This window comes from Nansenia antarctica (genome assembly GCF_963989245.1).
Source record: "Nansenia antarctica genome assembly, chromosome: 4".
Taxonomy (NCBI): domain Eukaryota; kingdom Metazoa; phylum Chordata; class Actinopteri; order Argentiniformes; family Microstomatidae; genus Nansenia; species Nansenia antarctica.
In genome coordinates this window covers 13,287,995-13,313,190 of record NC_137689.1, presented here as the reverse complement: position 1 = coordinate 13,313,190, position 25,196 = coordinate 13,287,995, and the positions used below count along the sequence as shown (strand labels likewise).

Here is a 25,196-nt window from a genome sequence, read left to right as displayed (position 1 = left end):
TACAACTTCTTTAGCTGTGTAGTTTTATCAAGTTAATACGAATGTCTGGTCTACATTTCATGTGAATCGCTGCAATGGAAATATGTTGAATAATATATTTTTTTTTCATGTGTTGAATACTTATTTCCCCACTGTAAGTCAAAGCTTGTTGTGTGAGGCCCAAATGCTTTAGTTCTAGTCCTAAATGAAGGCCTCACTATTCTTCCCCAGACACCTTGCTGCCAACGGTGTGGTAGGTCAGTCACTAGTCACAGTCACTGGGCTCCTCCTCCATGGTGCTGTACTGCCTATGAGGGACTCATAAGGGTCCCTTCTCTTATGGGCGTGCCTCGTGGCGTGGCAGGAAGTGACATTGTGGAACAGGAAAGGCTCTCCTAGCTGGGGAAGAAGTGTTTGAGCAGTTGTTTCTTGTTGACTTTGCCCATCTGGTTCCTGGGCATCTCCTCCACCAGGACCAGGCCCGTAGGGATGGTGTAGGAGGGCATGTGCTCTCTGGAACACACCAGGGGAGAAGGACACAGGTCAAACACGGTCAAACAGGGTCAAACATGGTCAAACATGGCAAACAAACAAACAAACAAACACACACACGCACGCGCACGCGCACACGCACACGCACACGCACACGCGCACGCACACACGCACGCACGCACACACACACACACACACACACACACACACACACACACACACACACACAGACAAACAAACAAACAAACACACACACACACACACACACACACACACACACATACAGAAGAGGGAGAGAGAGTTCTAGCATATGTACACAACAACTAATTCACTGGAACAAAGGCAGAGCCTGTGGTGGTTCAGTGGGAGAGATAAGGGAATGTCCTTCATGCTCCAGAGAGCCTCTCCTCCCAGTAATATCACTCAGACACTGCTTCAAGACATCTCCTATTTGGTTAATACAAAACAATATAATCAGTGTGAAATAAAAACAAATAATAAAGGCAAAAACAGAAGGCAGAGCTAATTAAATGTTTTTTCCATTTTGAATGCATGGTTGTTATGTTGAGTCTTGTGGCCTGGAGGTTTTTATTTTATTTTTTATTATCGTATATTTTATTTTATTTTGGAGAATAATAATAAATCATGCTTTTTCTGTCCCTTGTAGCAGATGTGTCTCTGAGCTGCTCGCTCTCTCTCTCTCTCTCTCTCTCTCCTCTCTCTCCTCTCTCTCTCCTCTCTCTCTCTCTCGTCTCTCTCATCTCTCTCTCTCTCTCTCTCTCTCTCTCTCTCTCTTCTCTCTCTCTCTCTCTCTTCTCTCCTCTCTCTCTCTCTCTCTCTCTCTCTCTCTCTCTCTCTCTCTCTCTCTCTCTCTCTCTCTCTCTCTCTCTCTCTAATGGGGCTTGTTCATGTCCGTATGCACCCAACTCTCTAAGGACCTGCTTGTGTGTGTGTGTGTGTGTGTGTGTGTGTGTGTGTGTGTGCGCGCAAGCTAGTGAGGAACACATCGCGTGACACAGATAAAGACTGACAGCTGAAGCCAGGGCACTGAGGAGTGAGCATCCATGCTCTTGCTTATGTCTCCCTCCCTCCCTCCCTCCCCCTGGCCCTTCCTGGGCTGTGTGCTGCCACGGCCCGTCCTCAGGCTGCACCCGTGGGTGAGGAGGGTGGGTGAGGAGGGTGAGTTCAGTGGCGCTGCAGTGCTGCTAATCCACCATGCAGGACCAGCAGGGCACAGCAGTTGGGCCCCGCGCCCCCGCGCCATATGGAGCCCAGAGCCCTGCCACACGGCTGTTTACTGACAACCTACACGCATGCACACACACACACACACACACACACACACACACACACACACACACGCTGTACACAAATACACGCACACACACACACACACACACACACACACAAACACAACACATTCAGGGGAGGAGGCTGAGGGAGAGCCGGTGCAAGGCGGGGGCAGAGAAGGATGGAGGGAATGAGAGACAGATGGAGGAATAGAGCATGGAATAGGGAAACAGAAAAATGACAGCACAAGAGAGAGGGAGGAGGAAAATAAGGGGAAGGAAAAGAGGGATGGAGAGAGAGAGAGAGAGAAAAAGAGAGAAAGGGGCAAAGAGAGAGAGAAAGAGGGGAAAGGAGGAGGAGAGGAAAGGAGGGGGAGAGAGAGAGACAGAGGGGAGGAAAAGAGCGGGAGAGATATGCTCTGAGCCAGTCTACAGTAAGGGACATGTGTCTCCTGCCAGTGTCTGTGTTGGAGGCAAGAAAAACACCAGTGACATTTAGAAGAAGAAGAAGAAAAAAAAAGACAGAAGACAGCAACAAAGACTCCTCCATCACACTTCCTCCATCGCCCTCTCTTTCTTTTTCTTCTCCTCCTCCCTCCCTCTTTCCTCCCCTCATCAGTCCACATCTGCCCTTGGATCTTTCAGTTAAATGAGTGTATTCTCTCTCCCCCCCTCCCTCTCTCTCTCCCCTCCCCCCCCCCCCCATCTCTCTCTCTCTCAGTACACTTGCTATTGCTTCAGGAGCAGTAACTATAAAGCGGTTTGAATGACTCCTTGGGGAACTGAGAGTTAATGTCTTCCTGACTGGATGGTTGGATGGTTGGATAGATGGATGGATGGATGGATAGATGGATGGATGGATGGATGGATGCCTGAGGAGATAAGGGCTTCTTCAGTAATGTGTGTTACCTGGCCCAGGCCTTCAGCTCTGGCAGGGTCAGGCTCCGCCCCTTCCTCAGCTGCAACACCGCTGTCACCTTCTGTCCCCAGGTGGCGTCCCGCGCCCCGATGACTGCCACGTCTGAGGGCAGACCGGAGGACCACACGTTAGGATAAACCTCCTGGAAACCCCAACCAATCAACTCCATATGGTAATCTACCCCAGGGTAAAATTCTCGCTTTTCAAACGCAACCGATCAGTATTGACGAGCCATGGATGGTTCACCTGTGATCGAAAACAAAACCAAGCTACCTGTGATGTCTGGGTGGGCCAGCAGGTGGCGCTCCACCTCGAGGGCGCTTATTTTGTAGCCTCCGCTCTTGATGATGTCTACGGAGGTGCGGCCCATGATCCAGTAGACCCCATCCTTATACACGGCTGTGTCCCCTATGGAGAGAGAGAGACACGCACGCACACGCACACACACACACACACACACACACACACACACACACACACACACACACACACACACACACACACAAATAAATAAATATCTATACATGCATGAATAAAAACACAAGTGAGGAAATACGAAAATATCTATAGAAATAAATACAGAAAACATTGATGATTACTGTTTTTCTCTCGGCATAACTGCATGTATTCAAATATTTTTCATTCATTCATTTCTCTCTCTCTTTCTTTCTTTCTTCCTTCCTCCAGTATGATAATGAGGTAGCCTGACGGGCGTGACGTCGTACTATCCATGCAAAAAAAAGAACCAAACGAGCAGGAGATTCAGAATGACGGACTGTTCCACAAGCGGACTATTCCACAACACCTGTTGCCATTGCAGCTCCAAGAAAACATCCCAAACAAACCAACACAACAACAACAACAACAACAATACAGTCGACTACAATTGGGCGTTGGAGATCAGGAGTGGTGGGAGCCAGAGCTGTTTGATAATCCCCTTCCAGAAAGAAGGTCCACACTGACTGTACACTCAATAACACTGGTCGTACTGAAGTGGTGGACCAGACCCTGACCAGACCGGAGCATACTCATACTCACTTGGACAGAACACCGATACAGACGCAGCAGAGAGACGGGATAGAAGCAAGACGCTAGTCTCTAAATGTGGCCCTAGTGTGGATAGGCTAGGTGGAATTGTCGCTTCTATCGATCAAACACTTGCTAATCTCCGAGAGTGCATCATCAGCGGCTTAGGGTTGATTTCCTGCGAGATTGTGGAAGACCATCCAACATGGCCGCCTAGATCTAGAGCTGCTGAGATCTCCACAAATCAGCAGACGGACGGCAATAATACCCAGATATCCAGGGTTCTCTGCCTGCCTGCCTGCCCCCCCCTCCCTCCTCCCTCCTCCCCCCCACCCTACACACGTACGCTGGGCTGCTCACGCAGTCAGTCCCCTGTCAGGGCTAATAATAACCAGTATTGAACCTGCTCTGCCTCTATCTCCTGGGCAAATAGCTGAGAGCTGCTCAGCTGGAGCTCCCCTTAATTACCTCCCCCACGCACTGATCAGCAGCACACAGCTCAGCTCAGGTGTCGGGCGGTCTTAGTGGCACAACACACACACACACGCACATGCACACGCACAGGCAGACAGACAGAAACACACACACAGATCCGCGCACGCACGCACGCATGCACGCACACACATACATACACACACACTGGAACAAATAAACACCCAAAGAACGTACACTGACAGATACAGTATACAAACAGATAAATATAAACTGTATATATATATATATATATATATATACTGTATATATATATACTCCCCACACTCCTCACACTCGCACATACAAAAACATCCGTTGGAACACCGCCCGGTCACCTGACCAGGCTGACTTCCAGGCCACCCGACACCTGGTCACGAGGTAGCACGTCCCTGAGTGGAGATGTCTCCCACCTATCAGGCCTGCCCCAGGGGGGGGGGGGGGGGGGGGGGGGAGAGGACCTGGGCACACTGTCTGTCTGTCACACTGGAGCTGGGAGCCACACAGCACGGCTACGCAGGACACCCAAGTGCTGCAACTGTGTGTGTGTGTGTGTGTGTGTGTGTGTGTGTGGTGGTAGGGGGTAGGGGGGGGGGAAGGGGGAGTCACACTGAGGGAGAGATCCAGAGGGTAGGAGGTCAGTCAGTCAGGCAGACAGACAGAGCCAGGCAGCCTTGGTGTGAGGAGAGGAGTGAGGGGCGGAGGGCTGGGGGGCTGGGGGGGGGGGTGGAGACAGCCAGGTGTGGGGCCTGGTTATTGAGTGTGAGGGGCTCAGCTGGGGCTGGGAGGATGATGAGCAGGGGAAGTGGGTCATTGTGGATGCGTGTGGGACTGGGGGGGGGGGGGGAAGGTGTAGAGAGTCCTGTTGGATCATTACTGAGTGTGAGTGCCCAGCTGAGGTAGGGGGGAGGCACTGTGAAGGCTTTGTGTGTGAGTGTGTGTGTGTGTGTGTGTGTGTCGTGTGTGTGTGTGTGTGTGTGTCGTGTGTGTGTGTGTGTGCATGTGTATGTGTGCGTGTGCGTGCAAGGGGTTAAGTGGGGGGCTGTGTTGCGGCCTGGCTTGGTACTGGTGGGTTGTGTCTGGTGAGGGACAAGTGGTTGGTGCAGGTGATACTTCCACAAGGTCACCCTGTCAGACTCCCTCCATCACAGAGGGCAGCCGACCAAGAGAACCTCTGTATGACCCGCAGTCTCACTTCAAACCTGAACACTTGTATCGTAAAATAAAATCACTTTTCTGATGACTTTCACCTCACCAAAAAGGTAATTCAGGTCATGGACTTCATATTCATATGTGACATGTGTTATGGGGTTCGACATTTGCTTTATTGTTGACATTTCTGTTGGAGGCCCACGACGACAGGGTTGATGGTACGCAAATATTAAGAGTGTGGTTTTAATGTACACACCAGTGGAGGCTGGTGAAGATAGAAATCGTGAGTACGGGCTCATTGTAATGCATGGAATGGAATAGGGAATGGAATTGATACTTAGGCCTAATCCCATTTCTCATTTTTACCACTACCCCTCATTTTGGAGTGCCACTCGTTTCGGCTAGCCCCTTCGGAACAGAGTTACAAGGGGTAGTGGTTGAAAATCTTCCCCTATGTAATGGGATAACCATTCAAGACCCGTATCCGTCAGTAGTATCATAGAAAAGCATGAACACTTGCGATGCGTTCACAACTTAAGTTTCACGTTATCAATCGATCAAACATATTAAAAAAATAAATACAAATGTTTCATTACCAGGCCAGTTCATGACAGAATAGCGGTGTTCTGTTCTGCTAGTCTGCATTGATATTAGAGGTGTGGTAACAAGTGCAACAACTTCGCGGCTGAAATGTAGTTACATTTCATATGCCATCAAAGGGGGGAAATGTGACATGGAAATTTGTCAAAATGCAGGACTGTCATGCACAATTCAGCCTTGAAATATTGTTGTAACGTTAGATAGCTAGCGATGTTTTTATGATGCTTGTTATAAAGAAAAGGTCTATAATACATTGAAATGTCATTAAACGAAGACGACACGACGGTTCTCATAATTCTTTCAATCTTTATTCACTAAGAAAATAATGACATTTAAGGTTTTCTTCCTCACTTGTGAGTTTGCCACTATCTTGCCGATGATTCGCAAGGCATTCTGGGATTTCACATAACACCCCGTTTGTAACTCTGTACAGTATGGTGTGTGCATCGGAAAAAAATCAGTTTGGAGGGCGATGTAGCCCTATCACTTGACCCTACCCCTACATTTACATTTACATTTACATTTTTGGCATTTAGCAGACGCCTTATTCCAAAGCGACTTACAATCAATACATTTGAATACTAAGCATGTGAATCAGCAATCCACCATTCGTTGCAGGAAGAGTAATCTAGCTCGGGCCCGGGGCCACTGATAGAAGGAAAAACCTTCTCCCTATCGCCTTCTACTAAAAACTTTTATTTTATTTATTTATTTATTTTACTGGAGAAACTACATGCCAACAAGAATTGGGATACCCTACCCCATACACGTTAACGCACAAAACGGAGGGGTAGGACTAAAATGGAGGGCCAAGGGAGTGAATTGGGATTGGGCCTTACAGTGAACCTCCTCCACTCTCCTCCGTTCTCCCCTTTATCCCATTGTTCTCCCCCCCTCTCTCCTCTTTCTGCCTGTCTTTTTCTCTCCCATTGCCCTCTCCCTCTCTTTCTACAATGTTTCTTCCTCTCCTACCCACTCTCTCTCTCTCTCTCTCTCTCTCTCTCTCTCTCTCTCTCTCTATCTTTCTAGTGCCCTCCTCTGCCTAATGCCTCTCTCTCACCCTCTCTCTCTCTCTCCCTCTCCCTCTCGCGCTCTCTCACACAGCATCAATAGAGGGGCCCATCTGTTCCCATACATCACGCACTTCATTTCAGTTTATTAGCCGGGATAAATCATAAATATTTCATTATACATCACGGGCGGCTGTCGCGGGGACGGCGCAATTTATCACCACTGCCCTCTCTCCCGGCACCGTGCCGGAGCTATAAGCTTTCCAGTCTATTAAACAAGATTGATACAGTGTGTAAATTTAGATATTGGGAATTTCTTCACAGACCACTGCTCTGCACTGATAGGCAGGGGCACGAGGGGGGGGGGAGGGGGGATGGAGGGAGGGAGGTGGTGGGGAGGAGGAGAAGAAGAGGAGGGAGGAGGGGAGGGGAGGGGAGGAGGGGACTGGTTGTACAGCGGTTATAGTGTATTTACTGTTTCTCTCTCCCCCCTTTCTCTTGATTTTTTAGGGAGGAAAAAAACCAAACAAACGAAGGGTGAGGAATAATTTGGTCACAGCCGTGTGGGCCTGTTCTGTTCTCATGGAAATGGCACAGGAGAACGACAGCGTGTTTTACATCACCACAGATAAGCAGTGGGGTGTGGGGGAATATATGCATAGCTTTTTAAAACCACCCCTCTTTACTCCTCAATGATGGCTGTTTGTGTTTATGTGTGTGTGTGTGTGTGTGTGTGTGTGTGTGTGTGTGTGTGCGTGTGTGCGTGCGTGTGTGTGCGTTGAGGGGCGTGGAGGTTCTAAGCTACAGACGTGTTACCCAAACGTCGATTAAAAAACAAACATACGGACGACGTTCTTCGGCATTGAAGAAGACTCGATGCTCACTGGACGGTGGCGGAGGTCGTGACCTTGCATCTTTGAGGAAGTGGAAAAATAAGGAGGAACAGAGCGTGTTCAGAGCAAGGGCCCGGTGGGAATAGTGATTGGAGAACAGACTGATAGAAGAGGGAGGGTGTGTGTTGGGAAGCGTGTTACTAGGACACACACACACACATACACACTTTTTGACTGTTGTGGCGGAGGAGGCAGATATGGACGAGTGGCTTTCTTAATTAAAACGATAAGAAGCCTAATTGCACTGGGCTTTCATCTCGTTCTTGGGCATTAAGGAAAAATGAAGGCACACAGCAGCACGTAAAAAAAAAAAAGGAGGGACGAATAGATGGATGGAATGCACAGAAAGTTCCAGAGGACGGGAGACATTAGCAGGCCCGTTTGCTGTGGTGTGAGATAATGTGCCTCTAAGCTGCTCCAGGGCCCGGGGTGTCTGGCTGGCTGGAGTGTGTCGCCTCTGTCTCTCCTCAGTGATGCTTTGGAGACTGGCCTTGCCACTGACAAGAGCCTGGGCATTCTTAAAACACACACAGACACACACACACACACACCAAAAACACACACACAGACACAGACACACACACCAAAAACACACACACAGACACAGACACACAGACACCAAAAACACACACACACACACAGACACACACACACACACACACAGAGACAGGCACAGGCACGCACACACGCACACACAAAATGCTTTATTTATGTCCACATACAAAGTACAATTCTAAAGGACATAAATACTAACAGTGCATTTTGACATCCTGGAAACAATTTGTTACACACACACACACACACACACACCTAAAACACACACACACACACACACACACACTTTGGGGGGAGCTCAAGGTACAGACTGTGGGAGGTGGTGAAGGACAGCTTTGGAAAGGGCAGAGTGTGACATATGACAAAGGCCACGTCCGACGTCACACACACTCTCGTCAGCTGCAGGCTAGCGCTCCAGGTGGAGAGGGAGACGGGGACGATCGGAAGAGAAAGAAAAGAATCGCTAAAAACAAGTCAGAGGACGTCATGTCCTCCCTCCGTCGGCAGACACGCGAGGCGGGCGTCCATGGGCGTTGTCATGGAGATCCTACAACAGCTCTACAGTGCGGTACTGTAACAACGTCTACCGGTACTAGCACACTGAGCAGAGGACCTGATCTGTGGTGGGTGAACCGGGGTCTGCTCATAAGCCATCATCACTCTTGAAGAACAACAGTAAACACTCAAGATACATGAATATTAATGGCTACATTAGAACCCGGGTGGCTAAATGGAACCGCTAATGAGGATGAATAACAGACAACCGCTGACAGAAATCAGCCACTCTGATGTTATTCATCATCCTTAAACTTTTTTCTTTTTCTTTTTTTTTTCTTTTTTACTCGTAATTAATATCGTACGAGGGGAGCGCCTCGCACTTGGATGACTGATCTCATTTGTTTAATACAATGCAATTAAGGGGGAGAATTGCTTTATGTTAATGTTGCTTTGGTGGGGATGCCGGCTTACTTGCCGGCGAGAAAAGCGAGTAAAAGAAAAAAAACAAGAAAAAAACGTGACGATTGATAACCTCCATGGGAGATGCCATCTACTAACTAAGTTGAGTCGAGTTTGCATGCAACTGTGAGGCGGTCGGGAGCTTCCAGCGCAACACACTTACTGACACTACTTACTGGGGCGGCCGTGGCGCGGGAGGTAGAGCCGCCGTCTAATGATCGCGAGGTCGGCAGCTCAATAGTTCGAAGCCTGGCTGGCCACATGTCGAGGTGTCCTTGGGCAAGACACTGAACGCCAAATTGCTCCCAATGAGCGGGCCGGCGCCTTGCATGGTAGCTTGCCGCCAGTGGTGTGTGAATGTGTGTGTGAATGGGTGAATGAGAGGCCGTTGTCAAGCGGTTTTGAATAAGGCGCTATATAAGGCCCAATCCCAATTCACCCCTAGCCCTTCGTTTTCACCCCTATGGCTCGATTTGCGCGTTCACGTTTAGGGCGAGGGCTGTCTCAATTCATATTTCGTCGAGGGCTAGGGGTAAGGGGGAGGGCTAACTATTACTTCGTTTCGAGGGATTTCAGGACCAGACTAGCTTCGAAGGGCTAACGGTACGCTACCCCTTGATACCAGGATGCATTGCGAATCATCTACAGAAATCTTATGTCGCTCTATTCAATGCGGAAATGTCATTTTAATTCTCTGTAATTACTTATTAATAAAGATTTGAAAAATTATGATAACCATCTTATTGTCTTAGTTTAATGTCATTACAATGCATTATAGACCTTTTATTTATAACACGCATAACCCAAAAATCGCTTTTATGTCGGTGCTGTGTCTAACGTTACAGTAACGCAACGCTGCATGACAGTCGAGCATTTCAGAGATGTACAGTCATAAATCAATTATTACCTGTGGCGTTTGACAGCGGATGATGGTACACATATGTAAAGTTATCTATCAAACGTTCGGCTGACTTGTACATGATGCGCATTTTGACCTATTTCCACCCGCAATCTAATCCGAGCAGTTGTTATTGTGTAATATTATTAATGGGTTGTATCATTCATTTCAATGCATTATAGACCTTTTCTTTATAACAAGCACAACAACAACAAAACGTTATCATGCCGATGTGCTGTGTGTCTAACGTTACAAGCTGATTTGTGCATGACAGCCGCGCATTGACATTTCCATGTCTGATGTCTAATGTCTGTTGTACTAATGTCATTTCAATGCATTATAGACCTTTTCTTTATAACAAGCACAACAACAACAAAACGTTATTATGCCGATGTGCTGTGTGCTGTGTGTCTAACGTTACAAGCTGATTTGTGCATGACAGCCGCGCATTGACATATTTCCATGTCTAATGGCATATGACACGCGAAATGTAACTACAGTTAAGGATACGCGTAAAGGATGATGATATATCACCGTTCGACTCTACTGAGAAATGTTTCCGCTTATTTGTCATCTCTCCTTCACAGGCAAATGTGGCCGCGTCCCCAAGAGATCCTCTTTCTACGTTTTTGACCACCACTATGATGGATTGATTTTTGGATTCTAGACGACGAATTGTTCTGAGAAAGGCGCTTGGTAACGTGATTTTTGGACAACGCTTTATGACTATTGATGGACTGGTTGTTTTGGTTGGAGTCATTCATTGTCATTAAATTCATTGTCATTATTGCGATGTCCACAAAAAAGACATCGCTGACGGAAGAGACTAAAAAAGGAACGTCTAAACACTACAGTGTGTTGATAACAAACGAAAATAGATGCTTATAGCACACGCAACAGAAATAAACACAGCTGAAGAAGGCATTGCGAGATGTGAGAATTCGCCGGCAACACAACGCGTCAACCGTACCGCGTGATGACGTAGGCGCCGTGAAGGGTTGTCCCAATTCATAGGGCTTTGATTTCAAGGGGTAGGGCTTGTGACGTATTCGAAGGCCTTGCCTTCGAATCGAGTGACACTCGAAAACGAGCCATAGGGGTAGAAAAGAGAATCGGGATTGGGCCTAAGTCAGTCCGTTTACCTTTTACCACTACCAGACGCTAGCCTGGTCTCTCCATCCTATCTCCCCCCTCTCCACCCCTCAACCCCTTCAGTCTTCTCTCCCGTCAGGCCCAGAGCCTGGCTCAGAACATACGCAGCGTGCGCCCTTCTCCCGACAGCCTCCGTCCATCTCTCCAATGCAGCACGCACGTCCAGGCTACTGCAAAATCAATGATCACTGTCACTTCTGACAAAGTAGAGCAGGTCACTGAATGGATTCGGTCCGTCACCAGTCTTTATATTCTTGAGGCTGGTTAAAGACTAAAATACAACAACACAGTCAGATTATAGTATTTCGTACTTATTTTTACGTATTTCGCGAACCATAAAAAAACCTTAGAACTAAGCCGTACCTGTACCACAGGGTTTGGGTACACACAGGGTGTCATTTGGCAACACCTTGACAGGTAAACGTCATGGGAGGAGGCGTGTGGATCTAACCGACGGGGGAATGGAACACTGGGGAAGATGGTTGGTGGTGGGTGGCAAGTCTGAGATGAGAAATGTGACATTGGAGGGTGAGCTCATTGGGACCGGAGGTGAAATGTGACATTGGGGAGGGAGGGAGGGAGGGAGGGAGTCACGGGGGAGGAGAACACAGCTGGGAGCAATGAAGCAATTCTCAAATCACTGGTGATGGCTCCCTGGGAAATAAGCCCCAGTGCCTTCTGTATACCCTGCAGACCTCAGGCTCACCTAAGCACTGAGGTTAACACTGACAGCAAAGCACAAAGCACACACAGTTGTACTGACTTATGTCCAGCATAACACACCTATGCTTAACACACACGTCCGCACTACACGGGACAAACCAGATAGTAAATCCTCCACAGGAAAAACCCACACACAAAGTCAATTGGCCAAAGTTGCGCCACAGAACACAAGGAACACAGAAAGTAAACAGAAACAGCTGAAACATACAACCAGCTAACGAGACGACCATCATTGCACTCACAGACACTCCCCCCTCACACCCACGCACACACACAAATCACCACCTCTGGTATGCTTTATCACGAGCCTGTGATCTCCTATGAACGTGTGTGTGATAATGGGTATGGTTCTGTTAAAGTGCTGCTGCGGTCTTCACTCATCTCTGTAACACTCTCCTCTCTTCTCCTAGTTAATATCCCCCCCGCCCCGCCCCCCCCGCCATCTCTGATAGAGAGATCAGCTGAGACCCCGCTCAGCAATTCTAGTTAACATTCACCCTGGTCTCTGACAGAGATGAGCTGAGCTCTACCTAGTTAACATTCACCCTGGTCTCTGACAGAGGTGAGCTGAGCTCTACCTAGTTAACATTCTCCCCTCTATCTCTAGTGGCCCGCACATCCAACCAGCCCTGTTATTTACGAGCAGCATGGCTAATGTGCAGTCCCCAAACAGTGCTTACCCGAGCACTGGCAACTTTTAGGATGCCTCCATTATTCATAAGTATGTGCACGCAGCATTTGGAAAATTGCTAATGCCTTTCCCGCCCCGGCCGTCTTTATTTATTTATATATTTATTTATTTATTGTTTTTCTGCGCATAATCCATTCCGGGAAAGGAGGCGAGCTGTCCTGCTAGAGCGGTGGAGACCAGCTGAACCCCACTTCTCCCAGTCTCTCTCTCTCTGTCTCTCTTTTTTTTTCTCCCTCTCTATCTCTGTGAAGCGCTAATGCTAATAAAACTAATGGCCTTGTTTACGCCGGCCAGTCTTAAGGGCTGCGCTGGCGCTACTGGAACCTTATTAGCCATAACCAACGCAGCCTGCAGACAAACACTGGTGAGCGGAAAACCAAATGTGACCACAGCAGTCGATATCTCAGAGTTGGATACTCAGGCAGGAGGCACAGCCTGAGAAGAAGACGGCGAGTCGACGATAAAGATCCACAGCGTTCCTTATGAAGCCACGCCGATGGGAGAACTTGGCAGTGTTCCTAACGCTATGTGGTTGTCAGCACTGTTGGCATTGAGCAGACCTGGTGAGAGTCTGTTGAGAGGTAAGTGTTCTAACCCCACTGGGAGGTCCAGGCTAGACGTTGGCAGGTCATTCGTTTTTGATCCACGCTATATGACGATTCTGTATCATCTTCATTTTGTTCACTAATTAGATTTGATTTCTTAGTTTGATAACTTCTGACAGAACATATGTCAACCAAATATCATATAAACGTGAGACATTAGGTTTACTTTTGGCTTGAAATGTCATCCCTCAATCAGGGTGGCACTAGTCTCACGGAGCCGTACCTCTAAATCACAACACCTCTTTTGGAGGGTTGGAGAGTTTTTGATTAGCGGTCCTGCTATGGACTGAACTGGATTGAGCGACGGGAGAATGAGCTAGCTATTTAATTGGATGTTTACATTCCAAGAACTCTCCCCCGACATGTCCGTAGAATGTTTGCTTGTAGTCATGTGCATCGGGTAGGACAATTTTGCAGAGGTGAGTAAGGTATTTGATTGGTTAAACATGTTGCGAGGCGTCACTCAATTCAAACGGGTTTTCAGCCCTTTGTAGCTACTTTCTGCAGAGGATTTCCCCCGACTTCCCTAAGAAGGAACCTGGTCCCAATGAGTTTAGGATGGGACTATCTGAAGAGGGGTGCAGGATTGAACACAACGCAGGGTACTTTTTTTTATCTGGATTCAATGTTCCCGGACTTCTGGGTGGGTGTGGGTGCTCTAGGTCAGTTAAGGAGACTGACACATCGGTCTCCGTTTGTTCTCCCGGTAACCCGCAGACACAGATAGCTGAAACAGAGTAGTAGTGGGAGAGCGGCAGAGATGGGGCAGAGCGAGAGAGTCAACACACAAAGGGAAGTGAGGGAAATCAATGGGAACAAACGTCGTGTGGAGATGAGCAGAAAGTGAGCACTCGAGAGAGGGTGACAGCTTATCCATAGAGGTGCCAGTCATGCTGCACTGGGCCACACGTACGCAATCCAAGACACCGGCGGGCAAACAGGGACCATATTGATCTTCTGAACTCTCCCTCTCTTTTCCTCTCTTTTTTTCTCTCTCTCTTTTTCTCTGAGGGTCAAATGAAAGAAGAGGGTGAGGAAGTTCATACTCGACATGGTGAGAGACAGCCAGCTCAGGTGAGAGTGAAGAAAGGGGGAGTGGGGAGAGGAGAGCGTAATAGAGGGAGCAGGTGTGAGAGTGAAAAGTGTAGAGTGTGAGAGGGGAAGTTGGTAGTAAGTGTAAGTTGTAGTAGTCACTCTGCCTCTAACCCCCCCCCACCCCCACCCCACCCCCCATGTCCTCACCCCCCACCTTACCACTCACATTGAGTGACAAAGAACCATACATTGGACCTTGATATAGTATTGTGAAGAGTGCTGCCAATGCAGAGTGAATGGATCGATAGAGTTGCTTAGCCGTAGCCAGTTCCCTCCTGACATCTCTCATCCACCCCATCACTAACGTGGACCTGTCATTACATAAATCTTTACATTAATATTGGCAGGAAAAAAAGTTGAATAGTCAGCATTTTACCTACCTCATACACAGGCAATCATGCCTTGCAGTACGACTGGACAAATATCACTTTAACTGTGGCCTAGAAGGGAGCAAACCCAACTAAGGAAGGCAAGGCGTAGGTTCTAGGCCCTGGACAATCTAGACAATTTGATGGCAGCTACTAGATTGTAATCATAAGTGCAATACTGAAATACAACATGTGAACATTTCAAACCTGCAAACTGCGACACTTTAAATGAATGTGCAATAATACTATGTGCAATATGACAACCCTCGTGTACATAACTTATGATAAGGTTCAGAGATAGGAAATGTTAGGATATTTATAGCATAGCATAGAGTACAGCACAGTGTTTTATTTGTATAGTATAGTAGTATAGTATAGTGGATAGTGTATATAGCCTTTATTTATGTAAACCAGCTCTTTTCCCTTCTTGTTTTAGTATTTTTTTCCTAGCACCAGGGGAGCCCCCCCTCCTAAATGTCGTTGTATGGTACCTGTACTGTATTAATGACAATAAAGACCATTCATTCATTCATTCAATGTCTCTCATTAATTACCTAGACTGTGGCAGCCCGCCATAGTCTAATTTGTCCCAGTTGCAAGTTTTGAGGCAGCGTGCAATTGGCATGTTGACTCCAGGAATGTCCACCAGAGCTGTTGCCGGTGAATTGAATGTTCATTTCTCTACCATAAGCCGTCCCAAAAGTCGTTTCCAATTGCAATTCTCGGAATTCTCTGAAAAGACTTTGGAGACGGCTTATGGTAGAGAAATGAACATTCAATTCACCGGCAACAGCTCTGGTGGACATTCCTGCCAATGGCACGCTCCCTCAAAACTTGCAACATCTGTGGCATTGTGATGTGTGATAAAACTGCACATTTTAGAGTGGCCGTTTATTGTGACCAGCCTAAGGCACATCTGTGCAATAATCATACTGTCTAATCAGCATCTGGATATGCCACACCTGTCAGGTGGACGGATTATTTTGGCAAAGGAGAAGTGCTCACTAACACAGATTTAAACAAATTTGTGAACACAATTTGAGAGAAATAGGCCTTTTGTGTACATAGTCTTAGGTCTTTAATTTCAACTCATGAAAAATTGGAGCAAAAACTAAAGTGTTTATATATTTTTGTTCAGTGTATATATAGCAATTTATAACGGTTTTATGACGGTATTGACAAAAACCATGCTATTTTCTAAACATCAGTGGAAAGCAGCTGGCTTTCGATATTGGCCATTTGATTTCCACCAGAGAAGGGGATCCGTCACTTACAGGCTTGCGACAATAGGCAGTCATCTCTCATTCTGCTCGCTCCTCTTTCACCTTCTTCATGTAAATCTTACTCACAACCTCGTCCAGATTTGCTGGCTTGCTCTCGTCATTCGGTCAAAATCCCGAAATGCTTCCAAATTTTTTGGGGGGGGGACCAAGCTTGCGCTCACCATAACCTTTTCTGATTCTCCGTTCTGAGGAGAAGCTGTCACATGACACGCGATTATGATTGCTTCTAAATAGTATTTTTTGACAGGTTATTTATTTGACATTGTTTACAAAAATCACTTTCATAGCATCTTCAACCAAACAGTCTTAAGGCGTTTATTATATATAGCAATTGATGACGTTGTGATGTTAAAAATAATAATAAATAAATAAATAAATAAAAACGTCCGGTATTATGACGGTTTTGACAAAACAGTAAACAGTAAACAAGAGTGCACCATCTGACAGGCTCACTGTTGTCGGGAGGGAGGGAGGGAGAGGGAGGGAGGGAGCGGGAGGGAGCGAGGGAGAAGTGCTACTGAAGGAGGAAGGTTTCCTGTGGTGCTGGGGGTGGGGGTTAGGGAGCAATGGGGGAGGTGTGTGTGTGTGCAGGCAGGCATGGTGTGTGTGTGTGTGTGTGTGTGTATGTATGTGTGAGTATGATTGTGCAGACAGGGAGGCATATGTGTATATGTGCCTGGGAGACTGGCTGCTCTGCTGGGAGACTGGCTGCTCTGCTGGGAGACTGGCTGCTCTGCTGGGAGACTGGCTGCTCTGCTGGGAGACTGGATGGTCTGTTGGGAGACTGGATGGTCTTCTGGGAGACTGCCTGGTCTGCTGGGAGACTGCCTGGCCTTCTGGGAGACTGCCTGGCCTTCTGGGAGACTGCCTGGCCTTCTGGGAGACTGGCTGGTCTGCTGGGAGCTGATTGCGCTGGCTCTCATTATCCGGCCAGTGGCTCTAATGGAGTGTGACAGCAGCGTGCGGCGCACTGGAACTCTGTCCTTCCAGCCCTTAAAGCCAATTAAACCCACTCCACCCTGCCAGCTCCCTCCTGGCTCTCCATCCCCCTCTCTCTCCCTCTCTGTCCTCCTTCTGCATTCCCCCTCTCTATCTCTCTCTCAACGCTTCCCTGGCACTCCCCCCCACCCCCTCTTCCCAATCCCATGTCTGGCCCTCTTCCTTCCATCCTTGAACCCCTTTCCATGTCTATATCACTCCCCCCCCACCCCCCCCCCCGCCCCAACACCCTCCCTGCAGTGCTCTTGTGAATTGAGGTTCCTTGGGGGCCAGAGAGAGGGCCTCCTCTCATCCACCACTGACAGCTCTACTGCACTGCTCCACTCCTCTCCTCTCTGCTCCACTCCTCTCCTCTCCCCCAAACCCAGAGGAGTCACAACCACTTAGGGAGGGGGAAAAAATGCCTCACAGCACCAAAAACACACACATACTACATTTATCATCAGGACCGGGGGCTGGAGATTTTCTGTTACTGACAATGTTTAAATACAGCCCCTTCGTTGAGGAAACAGAGGATGTGACAACAATTCTTTCTGACAGTGTGCTTTGTGTGTGCGTGTGTGTGTGTGTGTGTGTGTGTGTGTGTGTGTGTGTGTGTGTGTGTAGGCCTCCCCATGTGATGTGGGGAGAGAATGGAAAGTAGAAAAGTTAAGTAGAAGGTAAGTAGAGTGGGTGGGTGACAGTGTGTGCCCATCGCAGACCTATTCTATTATATGTTGCTCGTGTGAAATATGCTCCCTTTTTCAATCTCGCCACTGGTCCAAGATTATGAGCCCGCAAAGATCTCCTTGAACCTGATTATGACCAAGATCTCCATGACCTTCTTAAATAAATACCAGCTGAGCAGAATGTCAAATAGAAATACCCGGTATTATATGAGTATCGAAGGTTGCTCGATTCGCTTGAAAAGTTTGCACAAAGCTTGGACTATTCCATTGCACCAGGCAAACTACATGAAGCGCAGCTCAAGTATGTGACATTTGTTATTTGAGCCTTGAAATGGGAGATAATAATGTACCTGTCTTGAACCAGCCGTCAGCGGTGAAGGAATCCCTGGTTTCCTGGGGTTTGTTCCAATACTCCTTGAAGACGGTCGCTCCGCGTACCATCAGCTCTCCTTCCTTCCCCTCCAAACCTGGACGGACCTACGGACACAAGGCCAGAGCCATGGCTGTGGTGGGTAAGACAGGTTGCGGCTGCCTAAGGCACTGAAGGCCCGCCACAGGCTCAGTTTCTTCCCCTCAGCCGCCAGGCTGCTAAATGACTCTGGCTTCCCCCTCCCCCCGCCTCCAAGTCTGCCCAGGACTGAACATGCACTAGACCTTGAATAACTCTGCACTGCACTTTATTTACAGCACTATCCATGCACTGTCTGTCCTGTGTTGTCCTGTTTTTGCATTTGTATTGTACTTGTTTTGTTCATATATACTGTATGTGAAAAAAGCATAAATGCACCTTCTGTAATGCCAAAGCAAATTCCTATATGTGTCAAGCATAATGGCAATAAACGTTATCTGAATCTGAATCTGAATCTGAATCTGAATCTGAAAACAGACCCTGGTTGTGGAGGTAAGACAGACCCTGGTTGTGGAGGTAAGACAGACCTGGTTGTGGAGGTAAGACAGACCCTGGTTGTGGAGGTAAGACAGACCTGGTTGTGGAGGTAAGACAGACCTGGTTGTGGAGGTAAGACAGACCTGGTTGTGGAGGTCAGACAGACCCTGGTTGTGGAGGTAAGACAGACCCTGGTTGTGGAGGTAAGACAGACCCTGGTTGTGGAGGTCAGACAGACCCTGGTTGTGGAAGTAAGACAGACCCTGGTTGTGGAAGTAAGACAGACCCTGGTTGTGGAGGGTCAGACAGACCCTGGTTGTGGAGGTAAGACAGACCCTGGTTGTGGAGGTAAGACAGACCCTGGTTGTGGAGGGTCAGACAGACCCTGGTTGTGGAGGTAAGACAGACCCTGGTTGTGGAGGTAAGACAGACCCTGGTTGTGGAGGTAAGACAGACCCTGGTTGTGGAGGGTCAGACAGACCCTGGTTGTGGAGGTAAGACAGACCCTGGTTGTGGAGGTAAGACAGACCCTGGTTGTGGAGGGAAGACAGACCCTGGTTGTGGAGGGTCAGACAGACCCTGGTTGTGGAGGTAAGACAGACCCTGGTTGTGGAGGTAAGACAGACCCTGGTTGTGGAGGTAAGACAGACCTGGTTGTGGAGGTAAGACAGACCTGGTTGTGGAGGTAAGACAGACCTGGTTGTGGAGGTCAGACAGACCCTGGTTGTGGAGGTAAGACAGACCCTGGCTGCTGTCCCATTCTCTAACCTTCTACCCCAAATGAGCACTTGTTCACTCTAAAAGTATGGGCTTGGTGAAGGTAGAGGGTGGTGGGTCACTTTGACCCATTCTTTTACCAACCCGATGCTTTCATAACATTATAGGGGGTGAAAAAGTGCACATTAACTTACTCCCCTCTTTTGCTGCGTTCGTAAATTCGCTCTGGAATCTGATCAGCACTCATGGAACGCCTCTTGTCCAATCAAATGACTCGGCCCCTTTCTGACGTTGAACCCAGTGTGCGCTCCGGCGCTCTCAGAGTGAATTTACGAACGCAGCCATGGTAACAGAAGCGTCCAGGGAGTGTACGTCTGCCATGTCAGCAAGCTAGCTCTGTCCCCTCCCCTTACCTGAGTTTCTCTGCTGTTGCCCTCGACGATAGTGGTGCTGATAGAGTTTGTCATGACGATGCGAACCTCCACACCTGGAAGAGGGAGTCCGACTGCACCTGCACAAACACATGTAACCATGGTAAACACCTACACTGTAGCCTCGGCTACTCACACTGGGACCAATTACACCGTCAACACTCAAATGAAGGGTTTAGGATCAAACGGAAATGACAATACAAACAACACAAAAATACAACCATCAAATGATAATCTCCCTCTTTTTCACCCTACCCAAACACCGGCATATGCAAGGGCGCGCGCATATGCACACACACACACACACACACACACACACACACACAAACACACACACACACACACACACACAGCAACTGAATGGATATACTGTAACTGTGTAACTGAACGAGACAGAGAGAGAATGTGTATGTGTGTGTGAATGTGTGTATGTGTGTGTGTGTGTGTGTGTGTGGACACCATCAGTACAGGTCTGTCTCTGACACAGTGACATGGTGGGGGCCGTGTCATTTCACAGGCCACTGCTCTCCCAATAAAGAGCAGAACAGCCGAGCCGTGACTAAAACATTACCTCTCTGCTTTACTTCATATTGATCTGATCCACTTTAGCCTTGATTGGCAATGTCAATCAAACACACTTTATCAGCCGATGGACAAAGAAACAACCTGCCATCGGTGGATGGGAAACGCTAACTGGGATCCTTGGGACGGCCCAACTCTGACGGAATATATTTAAAGCAGTTACGGAAAGGGATAGGGACACAGGTTCTGGTTAAGGTAAGGGTAAAGGTAAGAGGCTTAAGGGTAGGGTCGTCCCAAGGATCCCACTTAACATCTACCATCTGGGGACGTTTAATCGGTTTCTGAGCCATGTCCCACCCAAGGCTAGCCAACTCCTATCCACTCCAACTCGTTAAAGGCATGTTGTCTGTGAGAAGGTGGTGTCCGTCTCAGTCTCTCCGTCCTTGTTTTTCTCCGAGGGGTGAGCCCCAGTGTGCTGGGTAATCGCTGCGTGTCCTCTGTACCAACCCTCGACACTGGCTGAAAAAAAAGCTGCAAACGATGGGATGATAAAAGGCAGCTTTCTCCCCCTCAATCACAAAGTCACCGAAATCCATTTAAACTCGAGCTCAGGCAATCTTTCTTTCTCTCCCTCTCTGCCCCTCTTCTCCATCTCTCCGTACGGGGAGGCCGCAGACATCTTTCTGAGGCATGTAACATTCAAGTCAGTGTACTTTACGGAGAACTGAGATTGAGTGCCGTTTCAAAGAGCAAAGGCAAGAATATAAAGACCAGGGGGGGGATGATAAAAAAGGCTTAGGGTGTGTGGATGGGATGGCTCCAGGAGATGAGGCTGCACTCTGTCGCAACAGCTTAACAATTGACTTGGAGTTTTTAGAATGATAGAAATATTGCAGAGATAATGACCCCAATACGTCAATATTGCACAAGCAAGTACGTATATACACAAGCACGGGCACACACGCATGTGTGCACACACAGACACACAAATCGAATCAAATAGTATTTGTCACGTACAGCCAGAATTGACATAGTGAAATGCTTTGGGATCACGCTCCTCGCTCAACAACAACAGTCAGTAACAATCAGCAAGTCAACAATACATTATAATAATATACTCATACGTTATAATAGTAGTAGTGCAATAATGCACAATAATGTCAAGTGTGCAGGTGAGCATTCTGTGGGTAGAAGGGGGGAGGGGGTGACCATGATGTGGACACCAAAGAACATGAAGCTGCTGACTCTCTCCACTGCACCTCCGGCTGGGGGCCTTGTTCCCCCCCGCCCCCCCCCCCCCCGCCCCACCCCTTCTTCTTCTTCCTCCTGAAGTCCACGATCAGCTCCTTAGTTTTGCTGATGTTCAGGGAGAGGTTGCTATCCTGGCACCAGTCCTCCAGGGCTCTTACCTCTTCCCTGTAAGCTGACTCATCATTTTCTAGTGATCAAGCCAACCACAGTGGTGTCATCATCAGCAAACTTGGGTGAGTTGAGTTGGAGCCGTGCGTGGTCACACAGACGACAGTCAGAGTGGAGGAGGTGATGCTGCCTACCTTCACCACCTGGGGGTCTACCTGTCAGAAAGTCCAGGATCCAATTACACAGTGAAGTGTTGAGACCCAGGTTCCTGAGCTTGGTGACGAGCTTCGAGGGGACCGTGGTGTTGAATGCTGAGCTGTAGTCGACGAACGGCATTCTCGCGTAGGTGTCCCTCTTGTCCAGGCGGGAGAGGGCAGTGTGCGAGGCGTAGGCGATGATCTGTGGATCTATTGGGGCGGTACGCAAACTGAAGAGGGTCCAGAGTGACAGGTAATGATGAGTTGATGTGTGACACAGACACGCACACACACACACACACACACACACACACACACACACACACACACAGCAGCCACCCTCAGCAGAATTAATTAACCACAACCAGAACCACATCATCATCACCAAGCTGGTGTCCTTTACCACTGGCCTCGTCACCACGTCTAGTAAGCAGAGCTTGGCAACTGAATGGATATACTGTAACTGCGTAGTTGAACAAGAGTGTGTGTGCGTGGGTCTGTGTGTGTGTGTGTGTGTGTGTGTGTGTGCGTGAGAGTGCATGTGTGTGTGTGTGTGTGCGCGTGAGAGTACATGTGTGTGTAAGTGAGTGAGTGTGTGTGTGTGTGTGCGTGTGTGTGTGTGTGTGGGTGGGTATGTGTGTGTGTGTGTGTGTGTGTGTGTGTGTGTGTGTGTGTGTAGTGTGTAGCGGAATGTGGCCAGCCCTGTGGCGACAGCCCTGTCAGAGACACAATGGGTCCCCTGACTGCACAGAGGTCCATTAACAAGACTCCATCAGTGTGCACATCTGAACTCCTAATTAAGGCAGCAGCAGCAGCAGCAGCCATGCCAGAGCCTCCAAATGAGCCCAGCCAGGAAGAGAGGGAGAGGAGGGGAGGGGAGGGGGGAGGGGGGGGGAGAGGCAGAAGAGAGGAGAGGAAGAGAGAGAGAGAGAGAGAGAGAGAGAGAGAGGAGCAGAGCCTTGGTGCCGCGCCGCTCTGCACCAAGCCCCCCCGATCCTCATGCATAATGCATCAGCCGTCATGCTCTCCCTGCTCTCCACTGGGCCGCCCCGGGGAGCTGACAGCGCCCCCTGGAGCCCTACTGACACCTCCCTCACCCGACCGGCTGAAACAGAGAGGGAGGAGGAGGAGGAGGAGGAGGAGGAGGAGGAGGAGGCGGTGGGGGGAGAGGGGAGAAAGGAGGGGTGGGGGGAAGGGGGAGAAAGTGGAACGATTAAGGGTGGGGGCTGGGGATCTGGACAGAGGGGGAGGGGGTGAGTGGGTGTGAATGAAGGAGGGGTGGGGGGGTGCTCAAAGTCATAGTGCTAGAAGGGGACACGGGGGTCTTCTGCCAGGGTGGGTGTTAGCAGGGGGGGGGGAAACAAAAGAAGAAGAAGAAAAAAAAATGGAGATGGAGATGAATAGATAAAGAGAGTGAGATAATGAGACAGAGAGACAAAGAGTAAGAAAGAGAAAGTGCTTTATAGGCACAACAGTGATTTTTATCTGCTGGTCAGTGGCAATTTAAATTCATGATTCATATACCCATTAATTCTCAAAGAATATAACTTATTAATGTCTGTCTTACCTTAACACAATATAAGGTTGTTTGACTATAAATGTATAATGTGGAGCTCGTTTGAAATATGTTTAAAACCATAATTTATCATGGACAGTTAATCCTTAGCACCAAGATAATGTGAGAGTGGTCCTTACCCCAGCCCTTTCAACAGTTTCAGTATTTGGCAAAAAAAAACTAACCAAGGGATTGCGCCATTAGGGTGTGTGTGTACCCCTCCCAAACACACTGCAGCCAAAGCCACGCACCCAAAACATCACTATCCATTCTCTCATGTATCTCCCACAAATACAGCCGATATAAACGAGTTAATAGATTATCGCGTCATTAATAGATTTTCATGAATAAATTCTCGATAAAAACTGGATGACTGATCGTGCTGCATTAAGTGTAGACTGGAATTGAGTTGACTACTGTTCTGAAGTGCTTTCTGAGAGGAAAGTGGAGAGTTATTTTCTGAGAGGCTCTGCGGTCGACTATTGATTTGTTTTAACCTACTTTAGAACGAGGAGACGGCAGAGCGAGTCTCACTTCCGCGAGTGTGTCATAGACCGCCGCAGGAACGTCGATACGACCGCAGAAAGACGTCTCGGAGCTGTTCTTAATAATCACCTCCGAGGATTAGAATATAACCTGCTTCTTTATTTTCAAACGCTACGCTAACAATAACAGAGAACGTGCTAGCCGGGGCGCCCGCTGACAGACAAATTAGCCTGGCTTGTCAGAACGCCGCTTTGAAGCTCCCCGGTTCAAAAGACAACGAGAGAAGACAAAGAGAAGGAACATAGCCGCCCCCAAGTCACCTGGAGACAGAGGTAGCGACAACAAAATGGCGCCGCTTTGATACGACACCAGTCGGGATGGGGTAAAGGAGACAGAAATTGTCTAATCAACAGCGTGTACCTGAGACGGCGGAGACAGAGGTGTCAGACAGCGTAAGGGCACAGTCCCACAACGCTGTGAAACACACTTCCCACTGTCTGCATGCTGTGCCCTGAGAGACAGAGAGATACGCTTGCTTCATGGTAATTTAGAGTTGTGTGTGGTTATGCGCAGCATAAAGTAAACAATATGGTCCATGTTATGTTTGTGTGTGTGTGTGTGTGAGTGTGTGTGTGTGTGTGTGTGTGTGTGTGTGTGTGTGTGAGTGTGTGTGTGTGTGTGTGTGCGTGTGTGTGTGTATGTGTGTGTGTGTGTTTGTAGGTGTGCTTTTTGCGTGCATGCATAAGTGTTTGTGTGTTAGGGTTGTGCGATATCTCCATTTTCATGTTCTACATTATTCACAATATTACTTTAGAAAAAACATTTACGACACAATACGACAACATTGTTCATTAATAAAGTATGGTGGAGACATACTAGCGTGAGCAAAAACGACTGGAGCTGGTGTCATTAATACTCTAGTGCAGGGGTCGGCAACCTTAAATGTTGAAAGAGCCATATTGGACCAAAAAACAAAAAAACGAAGCCGCAAAAAATGTAAAGCCTTATATAAGCCTTATAATGAAGGCAACATATATATATACAATGCTGTAAGTGTCTATATATTAGCCTACTATCAAAATAGTAGGCTACAAATACATAAGCCGTAGCACATATGCATACAACCGAATGCAAACGTATTGTGCTTTACAAAAGTGAAACACTAGGATAGCGTAAAGGGGGTCTGGGGGGTTCCCCCCCCAAAATGTTTTAACAGAG

At 48.1% G+C, this 25,196-nt stretch overlaps 1 protein-coding gene across 2 annotated transcripts in view; it reads right to left on the bottom strand.

The window, feature by feature from the left end:
- Nucleotides 1-246: 246 nt before the first annotated feature.
- The window catches only part of acsf3 (acyl-CoA synthetase family member 3), a 37,809-nt gene continuing 12,859 nt past the window's right edge, over nucleotides 247-25,196 (bottom strand). For both annotated transcript variants that reach the window (XM_080528164.1, XM_080528163.1), the window contains exons 6-10: nucleotides 19,842-19,939; nucleotides 18,176-18,302; nucleotides 2,953-3,087; nucleotides 2,670-2,781; nucleotides 247-492 (exon numbers count right to left, since the gene is read on the bottom strand). In XM_080528164.1, the coding sequence (XP_080384290.1) occupies nucleotides 375-492; nucleotides 2,670-2,781; nucleotides 2,953-3,087; nucleotides 18,176-18,302; nucleotides 19,842-19,939 (590 nt within the window). In that variant the 3' untranslated portion in view covers nucleotides 247-374. The remainder of the gene's footprint in view (nucleotides 493-2,669; nucleotides 2,782-2,952; nucleotides 3,088-18,175; nucleotides 18,303-19,841; nucleotides 19,940-25,196) is intronic.